A 14984-nucleotide genomic window follows, 5' to 3' on the forward strand; every position below is an offset into this window, starting at 1 on the left:
TCAAAGGGATCAAAACCAAAACATACCACAAAGATATATTTATTTATTTAATACTCAGGAACCCAAGTGGATTTTCCCTTCACTCACTAAACAAAAAGAAAAACCCACAGACCAACGTAAGGACTTGCATTATCCCATTTTGAGCATTTCAATGCATTCCATTAAAGTTGTTGAGAAAGAACACTGAGACTTGGAAAGATGTCTTAATACAGCTTTGTAATGTTGTGGCCATGGCTAAGAACTGACACTGATATTTTCAGTCCTGCAACTTGGGAGTTTTGCTGCTCATTTAATTAAACTTCTAAAGGATCCGGAGCAGATCCCTCTTATTTTTTCTTGCACAGCTCATTTTTGTCAGCTCTGCGTGTACCACTACCATCTACTGGCCAAACTGAGACTGAATGTGTTTCCAAGCTCCAAGATCAACCCTAAATCCTTAATTCATACTGTCTCAGAAAAGCATAATGCCTGTGAATTTGCTTCTGACAGTTACTTACACAAGGGCTGCATCAGATCATAAGAGATCAGCGCTGGCCTGCAGGGGTTTAAAATCAACATTCCACTGATTACCAAAGGAAATATTATTATAGCTCAAGAAGAGGCCTTTTTTTTTTTTTTTGAGCTGAGGATTTAAAGCCCAGTTGTTGAATGTGTGCAATTTAACTTTTAACCAAAAAATTCTGCTTATATATAAATGCCCTGGAGGAAGGGTACGCCACGGATTTCATTACAGTGGGTTTATTATTACAAGAGACTGAGGATGCCTGTTACTCCGCTAAGGGAGGGGCCAACATGATGAAAGAAAAAAGTAGGGGGCTAAATTAAACGGGAATTTGCGCAACAGTGCCCTGGGAACCAGAGCTGTTCAAATCTCACATAGTGTGCAAAAATGTACTTTTTCCCTACAGTCCCTCTGGACTGTATGGCACAGATTTCAAGGAGCCCCATGGCTCCTCTCTTGCTGTGACCGAGCCACAAAAGTGTGTGTGTGCGAAGGCAGGGGAAGGGAGACGGAGAGGGGAAGGGAGGAGGACCCCTGCACAAGGAAGGGCAGCACTGCACGCAGGAGAGGCACAGCTGGAAAGGGCTTTGCTTAGGAGTCATATTGCCCACTTATGGCCTTGTACCACAACCCTTCGCTCTGCCCAGTCATGCTGGACATCTCCAGCATACATATGTTCCCATTGCAGACTCCTGTCCAGCTGGGATGTGACAGCTGCATCAGGCATCTCTTTCCCTCAGAGACATGCTGCAAGGACTGCTAATGGGACGAGGAGGTAAATTTTCCCCTGGAATGGAGTCTGCAAAAATAAGTGCATGGATTTTTTCTAAACCTTAGTATCTGGTAGACAAGGTTTGTCTTATGTTGGCCTGAATGTACCTGTCTCTGGTGGGGATACCCTTCCATCCCCCAAGCAAGGGAGTGGTATGAAAACATCTAACACTTTCCTTTCAGTAAACACAAAGAAGTTGGCACAGCAGAGGAAAACACAACATTCATTTGCCTGCTCAGGCTCTGGTGAACGCAGTTCTTGGACACGGGAAGCACTTTGGTGCTACCCGTGGAAACTACTGCGCTGCAGTCCACGTACCTCCACCTTGTTTGTGGCAGAAACGAATGGGCTCCCAGGCAACACAGCCTCCACAGCTCAGCAGGAAAATCCCTCCAGCCCATCACTCATCCCTTGTGGCCCCAGCTCCCAGGGCTGCAGGGAACAGGCAATGGGCTGGGAGATTATCTGTGCATCAGCACCATACTCCCATCCATCATTCTTACTGATGGTGCTGTGGCTCCTTCCTCCTCCCAGCACCTCCTGCATGCAGGTCCCAAGGCATCCTCGTCCATGCCCTCGGAAACACGGCAGCCCCCACGTGTGGAGATCATCTGCAGTGCTCAGGTCTGGGTCCAGCCATGTAGCCAGAGAGGAGGCTGGTGCAAGCCGCCCCTCTCCTGCCAGCATGACCCAGTGTGAAGCCTGGGAACTGCTGTTATGAGACACTAAAGCGTGGCAGCTAATTAAAGCTGGGGAAAGATTCAAGAAAGATTACAGCACAGAAAATTATCATTCACGCTTTAATTTCCCAGTTGAAATAATACAGTGAACCTCACTGCCAATATCATCAAGGTCAGCAGTAAAAACAGTCACCACATACTCTGATCAGGAACAGTATAGGAGAATTCTGATTAAGGGAAACCAAACAAAAGCTACGGTAACAAAATCCAGAACGAGGACCAAAAAGCAATCAATGATTACATTCTTGAGTGAATAATACCTGCAATTATAGAATTTAAATGATGAAAGATTTAAAAATAAATATTTAAGGGTCTATTCCCTCAAAACCATTTCAAAGTAGGAAGAAAACACTGCTTGAACTATTTTTCCCTTAGTGCAAGATCATCTACATCAGAGTTGATGTTAATTAACGATCACTATTTTGAGGTTAGGGTTATTTATTATACCACTGCCCTTCAAATATATTTAAATGATTACAACATACCTCAAGGAAGATTGATAAAAAGCCTATGTCAAGTTTTGGGAAAAAATTAAACACCATCATCAACCACATCAAAATCTGACAAGGGTCTGCATAACTAGGCAACAGCACCGCAGCCTGATAAATACATGTCCTCAAAGATGATGCAGCTTACTCTTGCAAACAAAAAACATCCTACAAGCCATTCTGCTTGCTGTAAGAAGGCAGCAATTACACACTTGTCAGTGAATGTGATAAAGGGGATTTGTTGGTTTAAGTTCCTCCAACTGTAGTTTAAATAGGTGAAATTCTCACAGGGAAGGGAGAAATGGTCACAACCTTTTTTCATCTTTTTTTTTTGGTGGTAAAGAAGCTATCACAGTTCATACATACAAACAGCAGATTATCTGGCAATTGTACTCAGAAGTTATAGTCCACAAACTCTAATAATGGACTTCACATAAAAACAGTCCCATAGATAAATCTAGAGGACTAAAACCAAACTTTTAAAACATTACTAAGATTAATGTATGGGGTCAAACCATTAGACAAAATATACACAGAAAAGCTATTTATATTCTATATGATGGAAAAATCTCACATCAAGAACTTGTGATAGCTACACCCATAGAAGTTATCGAAAACAGTAAGCTGAAAATTATATTGGGATCAAAGACATCTGCAGCCTCTTTGACAACATTTTTGAATGGTTCTGTAAACCAGCACAGAAATATTCTATGTACTAAATAATTTTTTTAAAATAGCCATATACATAATTGTGATGTGAACAGGCAATTTTTGTTTCTAGAATTGGGCATGTGAAATCTAACTAAAAGGCAGTCATACATTCCTGTGCATGTGCACAAATACCACATAAAAACATTTCAGTTGGTCTTGGCTGCTTGCTTAATTCTGAGTAACATACCTCCATCTTAGGGCTCTTGCAAAAATTGTTAGAATGAGTCATCTTAAAACAAACAAACCAACAAACCCAACAATAAACGCAGCCCTTCGCAGCAGCTTTTAGAGATGACTGAAGGCACAGTAGATCCATTCTGAAGTAACTCATCATGACTAACCATTTGTTTTTCCACAATGTAATAAAAAATAAAAAATAAAATCCCCCCAAACCTTACGGGTATTTTCACAGACGTGGCTGGAGGACTGGTTAGGGTGGTGGGAGTCCCACAGGCAGTAAGCGTTGCTGTCCTGGGCCACTGCAACTGAGGTAGTGCAGAGACCTGAGCTGGGTCCTTCACAACCATCAGCCTGCAGAACAGCTGGTCAGCAAAATCCATCCCCTTCATTAGCACCTTAGTTGAAGACTGAAATTGAAAAGTGTCCTTCGGAGTGTCTGCTACATGCGGTTATAGGACTATAGCACCCATTGGGAACAGCAATGTGGCTCCCCCACGTATTGTCCTTAGCTTTTGAGAGCACGGTCTCAGAAGAGCGTACATGAATACTGCTTGCAGAAATACTGTAGGAGAACAGTAAAGCAATTTATTACCATAACTTCAGCAAGATTTGTAACAGTTTTTTTCTTCAAACAGATACTGCTCAAAAATATCTTTAAAAGAGGTTGATAGGATTCAATTTCTGAAATAACCTAGGTGAGAGATCACATAGTTAATCCTTAAGAGGATGCTGGAAGCATCTCAAATGAATATATTAACTTCAGGACGACAAAGTCCATATGCCATTTTATCTCTAGACTAATTTATTTTATAACATGAACTAGGCATCACAGGCCAAACTAGCAAAACTCTGGCACTCCCAAGTCAAAAGTGACTTCATCTCTCTGCAAGCTTGGAAATCCACCTGGCAAGAATCCGCTGTCTGAAAAATAACTGTTCATTTTGCAGAAGGAATGGCTATTAAGAAAAAAAATCTACCCCCATAATGCTTGGATTACATTTCAGAGTTCAAGTTCCTAAATTCAAGGCCAAATGTTAATGCTGGCTCATGAGCAGATTCTGCAACATAAAAACAAAACACAAAAGCCCTAAAGTTCCTGAAGGAAAAAGTTGCTTGAAAAGGCACGCTGCTCTAGGGTCTCGGACACGACTACTCCACGTGAGCAGTTGGAGGTTTATGGCGTGGGAGTATTTTCAGTTCCCGGCTTGTCCCGAAGGAGCCAATTTCTCCATGGTTCTGCCTTGCATCCTTACATCATCCTGCCCCAAAGCAAAAACTCTCCAAGGTAGGGAGCCCCTACTGCATTCATACTGATAGCTGTGAGGGTTTCTCTGAGTATGGGTACCCCAGGGGACTCCTGAGAAGGAGAAAACCGCTGTAGGTTGTGGAGTTTCACATGGAAGACATGACCGCTTGCTATTTCCGATCAATTAATTGTTGTCACTTCTCTCAAAATCAGAAATGAGGATGCTTTCTTCCAAAGCAGGAGTGTCAGCATTAATCTGTGGCAAATAGGCGTTTCTGACCCACAGTATCCTGCGGAAGAGTCGGCTATTCTGTTTGTACAGGCACCACAGAAAAAGTGAAATGGCAGCCAGCATCACCAACGTCACAAAAACAGCCAGAGCTACAAGCCCACGGTATGATGCTGAAAGTGAAGGACAGAAATTATTACTAGGCAAATATAGCTATAATTATAGATAATTCTAAATATAAACATATAGGTGTTTTATGGAAAACATATTATTACTCCTTATATGTCATGCATTTTAAATTACAGGTCTGACAGTGAAAAATGTTACCTCACAAAATATTGGCTCACAATGTGTTATTACTCCTTATAAAAAAACCTAAGAAAGTACAGAAGGAACCTACCTTTTTCAGAGGGTTCTGTTGCATCGATATCTGAAATAGAATGCAGAACTGTCATAAAATTACCCCCAGAGCTAACAAAAGTTCCTATATATACTTACTGTAAAATTGATACTGAGAAGACAATCTACCCAAAACCATACAAGAGCAGGTTGTTTTTTCTTTGACTCATGTCAATGGGATTCCAAATGACCAAGCTAAACATGACCTAACCTGTTATCTAAAATCCCTCAAATTTGGTTGAATATATTAATTGACATTTGTGCAAGAATGAGCAGCAGTATTTATCTACTTCTTCAAGTACAAATGCATGAGCAGGACAGTGCAGTGGTAGATTAATCTAGCTCCTGGGTCGAACAGCGACCTGGGCATTTTGGATGGGCTCTGGAAATACTTCAGCTCTCTTACAGACCCATGTTCCTACTGACGTGGTGTCTGTGCAGCTCTCCCAGGCTGCGCCTGCCCATCCTACGGGGTTTGTGGAGGCCAGCCTGATGGGTGACCCACACATGGCTCACCCATACAACGGAAAGTCTACCAACGTTGGCAATAATGCAACAGCTGCCTGGGCTCCTCAAAAGGAGGTTACCCTGGCTGGTTGGTTTTTTCACAGGTATTTTTTCTAATACCAAGGGACAGGATTATTTAAATGAAAACTAAAAGCAGATGAGCAAGCAACATGTAAACCAATGGTTAGAAGGACACAGCTGCCTTCTTTTATGGAAGCACATACCTGCATCCATTTTACATACAAATCCCTTTTTCTCTCTGCAAGGAGATAATTGCCAGACTCCATCTGTGGTCCTCAGGCTGATACAGAAATTCCCTCTGAGATGATCAAATTCAGGCTCCCTGATGCCCCAGTTAGAATAATTTAAGGAAGAACCATCAAACCAGGAGACTGTCTCATCTAAGGACAGAAATTATAAATCATTATGAAATATCAGAGTATTTTGATAAATATCTCTGTTTCAGGTGGACCTACCCTCACATAAAAAACCACTGTATTATAGAATGCCAAGGTTTTGTCTGTTTGGCCACTATATTACTTTTTTTTTCTTGAAGGATTTAAAAACATCCTATGTAGCTGACACAGAAGACAGCCTATAGTGCTTCTTTAAGAAGAAAATAAAGGCATTCACATGCATGCATACATACTGAGTATTCAGAATACTAAGTCACAATTACAGAAAGATTGACTGGTTTTACTACACCATAAACAGGTAATATGAAGTGAAAAAAAATCTCAAAAGATAACAGTGTTTTGGAAGATGGTTATGCTAGCATTAAAATAACCAAAACCCAAACCAGATTCTTCCACCCGAAACTTACTGTCTGTAACAAGCAGGATATTCAACCAAACCATTTGCACAGAATAACCAAAACTGTGTAATTCTTCCAAAATGAAGGCATTTTCGTCTTCATCTTGAATAGTTAGAAGATTTGATCCTACAAATTAAACACAGAACAAATTTTCAAACAATTCATGCCATTAAAATATAACATTGCGTTTCAAAAAGTCAGTATTACGAGCCTTAATTGAAAAGCTTCAACAGTCTGGTTATAATGCTCAGGCTGATATAAGACTGTTCTCACAAGTCTGAAAGGGAAAAAAATTCATTTTATGTGTTATTCTAGAAATCAGTACATTTTTTGGATGTATGTTGCCTTCAATTTCATAGTTGGCTTACGAGCTCCACTATTGTTATCTTGAACTAGAGAAAACACATGAACACATGCCATGATTTCAGGCATTTCAGAAAATATGGGGTTTTTTTTAAGATACCACAATGACATTTTGTAGCTACAAAATAATCACTTACCTTGGTTTTTGCAGACTTCATTTGCAGTATCAAAACTTGTGACCTGCAGAACTGTGGAAAAGCTGTAGCAACTGTTTTTGAATTTGATCCAGGGAACAGTTTTTTCTGAACATAAGCCTTTATAGGCAGTGAGTTTCTTTTCTGTGATAGAAATAACAGCACAGCTTTATTGGCACAACAACATACACATTAATATAACATTCCACACTCTGTTTTGGAGTAATGCTAATAAGCATGTTATTGCGTTATGCCTCTATTTTTCAAAGTGAAAATCTAGTGGTTGTATACATTTGTATTAAAAGAGTAATGCTGGTTTTATTTCCGATCAAAACCCTTGCTGGATTGCAACAGCAATATCAGGACAATCTAACCGGTACTGACGTGCAGGAGTTATGAGCAAACTACAGGTGTATCAGAGCACTCCGGGCTGCCCAGCACCTCCCAGAGGGCTGGGGATTTCCAAGGATTGCACAGCTTCTCTCCACTAAGCCTCAAAGATAACTTATGCCATATACCGTGGCACAGAGGAGAGTTTCCCATCGGTAAGCAGCAGCCAGCCTCTCCAGCGTGCAATGTGCCGCAGCAAAGAGTCCCTCTGACTCAAGGCACCTCTACAAGCTCGCTTTGTGATACTCAGCATCGCTTTCTGGCAGTGCTGTAGGCAGCTACATTACCTATGGTCTCACAACATGCCTCCCACTTTGCTACAAAACACATTTTTAAAAAATTAAGTAAACCTTAGGCTATATATGATTACATAACTTGACAAACAAATGAGAAAATTAGTCAGCTTCATTACAAAAACCATGCTAAAGAATAACTTTTGTCTTGAAGGATTCCAAAATAGCTTTCTTCTCAATAGATCCAAAAGCTGTAATAAGCTGTAGGCAAACCCTGGCTGATCAATACCACCGAACAGGAACTATTTTGAGAACTGGATGCTACCAAAGACTCTGCAGTCCTGGACTGAATGGAGTCCCAGACCCGAGTCCTGGATTCAAATGAAGCCCAGCTAATTGGCAGAGCGTTGCAGGAAACACAACATATTTTAGGATACAGGAAAACATTCTCACCATTACAAAAAAGTAGCAAAATCTTTCATGTGCAATCAGTGAAGATGTGGCTCTAATTTTTCACTTTGCTCTAAATGCTTCCCTTCTCCCAACCCATAGTTCATTGCAGCAAACTGAATTTATTTCCCTTCGAGCTAGGTTATTAGCAATCATCATTTTTCACAGATAATACAGTCTTCACTGAAGAGACAGAGCAAGTAATTTTCCTGTTTCTTTTCTATTATGAAAGTCCTCTTTCCATTCTCCTACAGACCAGACCTGATGGCCAATATTTTATGGGGAAAAAATGGTTTCACAAATAGGAGCTACAGCAAGGAAATGCCAGAAATATACTTCAGTTTTGAATAATACTATCATCATTGCTTAACCTGAAACCAATTAATTTCCTTTCACATACTTCCGCTGTCAATACACACATTTGCAGCTGCAGAGATTTAACATGAAACTTCATTCTGACTTACTAGGTGGCACATGGCAAACTGCTCCTCGCAGAAGTCGTTCGCAGTTAGCACTCTTCCAGTGCCCCGAAGTATCAATGTAAACACAGCTGCCAAAGGCCTGGGACTCGTCGTCTTCCCAGAAGGTAAACAAAGACCTAGTCCCATCCGACCATTCAAAGTTAAGTCCGTTCTGCCAAAACAAATTTCAGATTATCTTTCTGATATGCTTTAGCACCATACAAGTTCATCTTCTTCCGGTGGCATCCTCACCAGATATTACAGAATGTCTTTTACATCTTGAAAGGCTGGTAGATCCAGAGGGATCTACAAAACACAGATCCAACGATCCTCCCAACTTACTTCTGGGAGACCACAAACTACACCTAACCTGCTGTTTTCAGCAAGTGGTTATCTGGGCCATTGAGCAACTACAAATGAAACAACATAATTTCAATGTTGACCCTACAAGAGATTTTTTTGTGTGTTCTTAAATGTTTTCTATGGCTTTTAGTTTTCAGTAGTCATTGCACCAAACTGGCTCTCATTAGATTTATACATTACGTTGCCAAATAATGGTTAAGGCTCAAGCTTTCCAGGGTTTCATTTCCAGATGCAAACGTCCTGTGACTTCAAATGAATGACGCAGCTCCTTAGCTTGTTACTGGAAAAACTCCTTTGCAGCATCATATTCATAACCAAGGAGTCCACTACGTACGTCCGAAGTGAACAGCCCGATCCAGTGGTCGTAGCCCAGCCGATTCACAATGACTGTGAGGAAGGCTTGGTGATACTGGTCTGTAATGCTGACCAACTCCGCACCGTTTGCCATGCAGGTTTTTAAAGCTGAAGACCATGTAAAATTCCCGCGTATTAGTTTATACGTTCTGTTCCCATATTCTAAAGTATCTGGCACAGGGTACATTTCAGAAGCATTGATGACATGTCTGGATGTGTCTGTTATAAACAAAAAGAAAGGATTTATTTATTTTTTTAAACAGCTTAAACATAGCAGAACAGCTCCTAAAAAATCAGAACTATCCTTAAAAACAAATATAAAAATCGCAAACTCCTTGGTTTCAGGAAGGCACTGTGAACTTTAAAAAGAAAAAGACGATGACTACTAGAACAGTATTTGAAATTCCATCAGAGCACAAAACTCATCATGGTGAATGAGTTTAATGTGTAACACACACACAAAAAAAAGAAAACCTGGATGGAGTTAGTTCCACTGACTGGATCTTTGAAGGTCAGTAAGAAATCACCAGGGATCTGGGCATATCCCAAATGTCCAATAGCAGTGGGTTGCAGAGTGCATTTATCCCAGATACTTTGCATGTAATTTAGATGACCTCTTTTTTGACCCGTTATTTGTAATAATTTCCAAGATCAGTTTACAGCACAAAGCCTAGCCTCACAAATAACAGTACTGGTATAACCAAGAGGATGACAAACTGTGGCTCATGGTACTAGTAAGTGCTTGGGAGCTTCCTGAGCTCATCTTTACTATCCGTGAGCCAATGTAGGGAAGATCACAGCACTGGCACTTAAAGACAAATCCTCTGTGCTTGGTAAACTAACACAGCAATGTCCAAAAAAATGAAAGAAGAAGCAAGAAGCAGACTTTTTAGATTTAAGAAATAAAAGGAAAGTCTCCCATGTGAAAAACAATCAGGAGACAGAGACCATCTCTACCCCAGCCCACTCTGTGATGCTGCTGTGTTCGCTTTTCTACAGGAGGCAAATGCCTTTGCTAATGTGTACGAATGCCCACAGTATACTTTAAACAAGATTACTAGAATAAAGCAATGCCTCAGTTTTAATCCTGTTTGTCAGTTTGGATTAATTACTTCTGTCTCTAAAACTTCTCTGTGATTACGGAACGAAGCGGTTGCTTTGCTACGAAGTAGAGTGTGTTTAGACTTGGTTCCCTTTACGACTAAGAGGAGGAGTGTTAACAAGCGTCTTAAAATAGTAAATTAATTTATTATTTGTCATTCACAAAGCATTTAAAATTAGAAATTTCTAAGCAAGAAAAGGCTCTGCTCTTGAGCTAACTGAAGCACTCTATTTTGTTCCAGCTTTCAGTGTGTGTCACTGCTTAAAAAAAGAAAAGGCAGGAAATGCAGTAAAATGCTGACACCATCCTAACTCATGCACGACTAAGAGATCAGAGCCCAGTTCAGATCTCCTGCTGGTTTATTTCATTTTAGTCTTCTACAGAAAATAATTCAAAAAAGGAGAGACGGGATGTGGACAGTATGGCAGAAGCAAAGCACCAGCTCATCTTTCCAGGAATTGACACATTTGTTTGGACATTTGAGCAAGTTTAACAGTTCACGACCACCAGCAAGAGGCTGTCTCACCCCTCCCTTCTTTGCTTCTCTGCTCTTCCAGCTGCATATCTGCATATCCCTGTGCACAGGTCCTGACCCTGCACTGAGCTGATGCAGCCTAGAAAAACTGCACAAAATTACATCAATTGGGGGGAGGGGGAAGGGGGCGGGGAGAGGAAAGTTTTCTGCTGAGTTAGCAAGCTGAACTGCCTGATGGTTTGGGAGAGTGCCATGGGTGTCACTCTGGGGAGGCAGGACTTGTCCCTTCACCCCCAGGAGCGCTCTGCTGCACATGGGGCAGGCGGGTGGCCCTGAGCCCGGGGCACAGCGAGTCCCCCCCATCCCCACCATGCTTGGCCAGGGCCCATGGGCCACTCTCACGTTCACCCAGCCGGGAGATATGGGAAGGGTCCCGAGCACCCACTGAAGCCCCAATCCCCCCAGTGCCCTGCAGCCTGGCTGCCCTAAGGCAACGGTTTTCCTTCCTGCCTTTTAACGCCTTTTCCATCCGTCTGAAGCAGCAGTAAGGGGTTAAAATACCAATGTTTGGGAGGTAAATGAAACAAACCAGCAGAAAAATGCATTTATTTCTTTTTCCTACACTACGTGCAGTATTATTCCAGCACTCCCCACAACTGTAGTTCATAATAAATGGTGTCAAATACGGCTATGGTTTGCTAGAGCCACATGTGAGCGCTGCCCAAAACTTGTATTTGTTTATTCTGCTTCTCTGCTCACTCGCCTCCTAGGCAGCCAGCAGGAGGGGATTGTCTCTTTAGACCCAGGGCTTAACTAAGAGGTGTTATATAAAGTTGAGCCATATAAAACCACCCCCGCAGTAAGTACAGCACCCAGGGACACTCCTTATAGGCTCAGATTACAGCCCTCCCTTTGATTTAGGGTTAATAATTTGCTGCTGGTCTATTTTGGGAGCATGCTCTGGCAGCTTCCCGCTGGCAGAGCTGCAGCAGCCCCAGGGACAGGGCTCCAAACCTGCCCGAGTGCCCTGGGGACGCCAGTGGCTCCCAGTCCAAGAGGCAACGCTGGAATGTCGCTCGAGGAAACCGAACAATGCGTGTTCCCCACAAACGCTTTGTGCTTCTGGCAAATTAACTTTATGGTAACAGAATTAGAGAACCATGAAAAGAAAAGCCAAACTCAATTTGATGGGCTAGTTGGTCCGCACTGTTCACAGAAATACATTTTCTAGAGTCTGTTCTGATCTAACAGTGGAAGTCGTTCCCCCCCCCCAAATATCATATTTTCATCAAAATTACCCCCAGTTTTGCCTTCTGTAATTTCACGCCGTTACTCTGCTGCCATGACAGAAAAAGTGAAATTTGAACTATATTCCTGGTTCTAAGGTATGCAACGGAAAGCTCAAAGTTAGGAAGAATATAACATTTTTTTGGAAATTACTTCTACATCACAGCTACTGATTTATTAAATAGTGTAGAGCTAGTCTGTCTGTATATCAAACTATCTTAGAAATCTTTTATGTTCCTGGTTCTATAGACACCTATAACAAGCTGCTAGTAAGAAAAGAGAACAGAAGCAAAGCAAAACAAAACCTTACCCTGAGTCTTCTGGCAGACAAACCCGTAATTTTTCTGACAGTTTTCTAAGTACCATTTTCCCGTAAAATAAAAACTAGGGTTATTTGATACCAATGTACATAGTGGAAGTTGTTCTTGAATGTTTGCACTGTTATAATGCTGTCTCTGCAAGAAACACAGAACCTTATATTAATTTTAAAAAGACAGTATGTAAAAACAATGCATAATTATCACATTAAATTTAGAAGAATAAATATTTGATAGTCACTGTTATAAATATTTAGATAGACCAATGAACACTCCCATAAATACAATTTGAAACAATAACCTCCTAATAAAAAAGTCACAAGCTTTCACTGAACAAACTAAAATGCTAAGCCCAACACGGACTAACGTGGTGTAAAACACTATATTAAAATACAAAATTCATAATCTTATTCCTAATCTTTGCTCAGACCCAGCATATGATGCTAAACATAATTCAAACTTTGATGCTTAAAAGCAATTGCAAGAGAATGTGACTATAGCCACAAATTACAGAAATAATTGTCTCAGTAGCGCCTTTTTTGCTACCTCTAGTTATGCCCATAAATCTGTGCCCACAGTTGTTTGAAGTTGCAAAAATTAAAAGAAGACTAAGTTGCTGTAGGAAGTTAGGCCTTGTCTTTGTGGCAGTCAGGATTTTTATGGATAAAACAACTTCCCACTGTCCTTAAAGCCCCTGGAAATACTCACATGCACTACTTCAACTGGAGACCAGTTGGAATACATCGGAGGATTTTCATTCACCCATTTTTCATAATCATCACTCTGGAAACCTATCCAAACACTAGTTTTCTGTCCAAATAGATTCATTGTTATGAAAGCTGGAAAATGAAACAGGAATAAAATATAATTAACTAGTAACCATTTAGGGATTGATGAAGTCTCTTCAGACACAATAAAGCACTGAAAAATTTAATTACTAATCAATGACGTTACATAGTTAGTAGAAAGTAAGAACATGAGCGGCGTTTCAGTGTCATCCAACTATAAATTCAGTTAAATTGATTAACTTCAGTTGGTTTAGGATCTAGTCCATTAAATAGTAAGTCTTCCAGAAATATTCACAGCAGCTTGAACAACTTAAGTATTAGTTTAGGGTACTGTCCCATTGAAAAAGCTTTTCTCAGTTTTAGTTGAAAATAAGATTTCTCAACTAAAGATAGCCAATGAAATTCCTCCCACCTCCAAATAAATGGTTTTACAAATGTATGATATTCAACCACAGATTTTTATTAATAGGGATTATAAATATTTCTAAATGTGCTGGCATTTATTTCTCTGACAGTTCCAGCCTAGCACTATGCTTATGTGCTATACTATAGATCAGATTTTAAGTACTATTAAAGGATAAAAATGAGATTGCTTTTATAACAATGTAATGTGTTCATGGTAGAAATTTTACACAGCAAATTTTTAAATGGGTATTCCATTATTTTCTTTTATTTCTAATGCATGATATTAAGCACAAATTATAATTACTCATCAAAACGTACCCATCATATAGCTCAGTGAATATTTGAATCTTTACATTTTGGGAAACAGGGAAAGGGAAACACTGATTTGTTTAAAGCAGTAGAACCATGAGTAGGATCTGAACGATCTTTTTTCCTAAATCTGTAGCCAAGATCAAACTTCACTACAGCATCCTATTGAAGATGAAATTTTATTTGTTTAACAATATTTTCAGTACTCTACCTTGTTCCAGTTCATCTTCAAGGGAAGCGAGTGACCCATCATAGCTACTGCAGAACTCTTGTGCAGAGTACCAGTTTCTCAGATGCCCTGGATCCTTTGGAATTTGTATCAAAAAGCACTGTTTTAAAAAAAAAAAAGGCTTGTTTTGTTTTTTCTCTAGTTTAAAAACTATTTATCAATCACAAAGAGTGATCACTAAAACATTTCACACAGTGCTACTGAATATTAAATATTTCATTCATTTCTGTCCTGCAGCGGACCTCTCCAACATGCTTGGTATCAGTTTTCAGCTGCAATCAGGCCTGGATTCAAATCAGTTGTTTAAAGGCAAACACAATCTGCGTTAAATTTATCCTTGTAGTCACGATGAGTTCAGCACTGGGATAAATCTGGCCACCTCAATGCATGTTGCACTATGTATTTAAGAGAAGCCTGAAGAAATAATTGCCTTTCGGCCTCCAATTGCAAATGGACTTTGGTTTATAATTATCTTTGATGAACCCTATTTGAAACACCACCTTTCGGAGGATGGCTGCATTTGGGGATCCATTTAGTACAACAAGGGGACAGAGATCTGTTTTGAGACCATAAAAACCTCTTGGAATTGTCATAAGTGGAAAAGAGAGGCTGGAGCAGGCTTTTTACAGCAAATGCACAAATACACTTAGATAGCTTTTGCATATATCAGTATTCACTTCCTTCAACTAAACTAAAATTTTTGACAGCTTATTAAGAAAACTTCTGTGTGCAAAGC

The 14984-nt window shown here is 40.3% G+C and overlaps 1 protein-coding gene across 3 annotated transcripts in view; it reads right to left on the minus strand.

The window, feature by feature from the left end:
* Positions 1-2060: 2060 nt before the first annotated feature.
* Positions 2061-14984, minus strand: part of PLA2R1 (phospholipase A2 receptor 1) — a 43894-nt gene continuing 30970 nt past the window's right edge. For all 3 annotated transcript variants that reach the window (XM_069781219.1, XM_069781220.1, XM_009914915.2), the window contains 10 exons: positions 14231-14348; positions 13226-13356; positions 12511-12655; positions 9317-9555; positions 8623-8791; positions 7089-7229; positions 6598-6714; positions 5999-6175; positions 5269-5298; positions 2061-5041 (listed from right to left, as the gene is read on the minus strand). In XM_069781219.1, the coding sequence (XP_069637320.1) occupies positions 4824-5041; positions 5269-5298; positions 5999-6175; positions 6598-6714; positions 7089-7229; positions 8623-8791; positions 9317-9555; positions 12511-12655; positions 13226-13356; positions 14231-14348 (1485 nt within the window). In that variant the 3' untranslated portion in view covers positions 2061-4823. The remainder of the gene's footprint in view (positions 5042-5268; positions 5299-5998; positions 6176-6597; positions 6715-7088; positions 7230-8622; positions 8792-9316; positions 9556-12510; positions 12656-13225; positions 13357-14230; positions 14349-14984) is intronic.

This window comes from Haliaeetus albicilla, chromosome 4 (genome assembly GCF_947461875.1).
Source record: "Haliaeetus albicilla chromosome 4, bHalAlb1.1, whole genome shotgun sequence".
Classification (NCBI taxonomy): Eukaryota; Metazoa; Chordata; class Aves; order Accipitriformes; family Accipitridae; genus Haliaeetus; species Haliaeetus albicilla.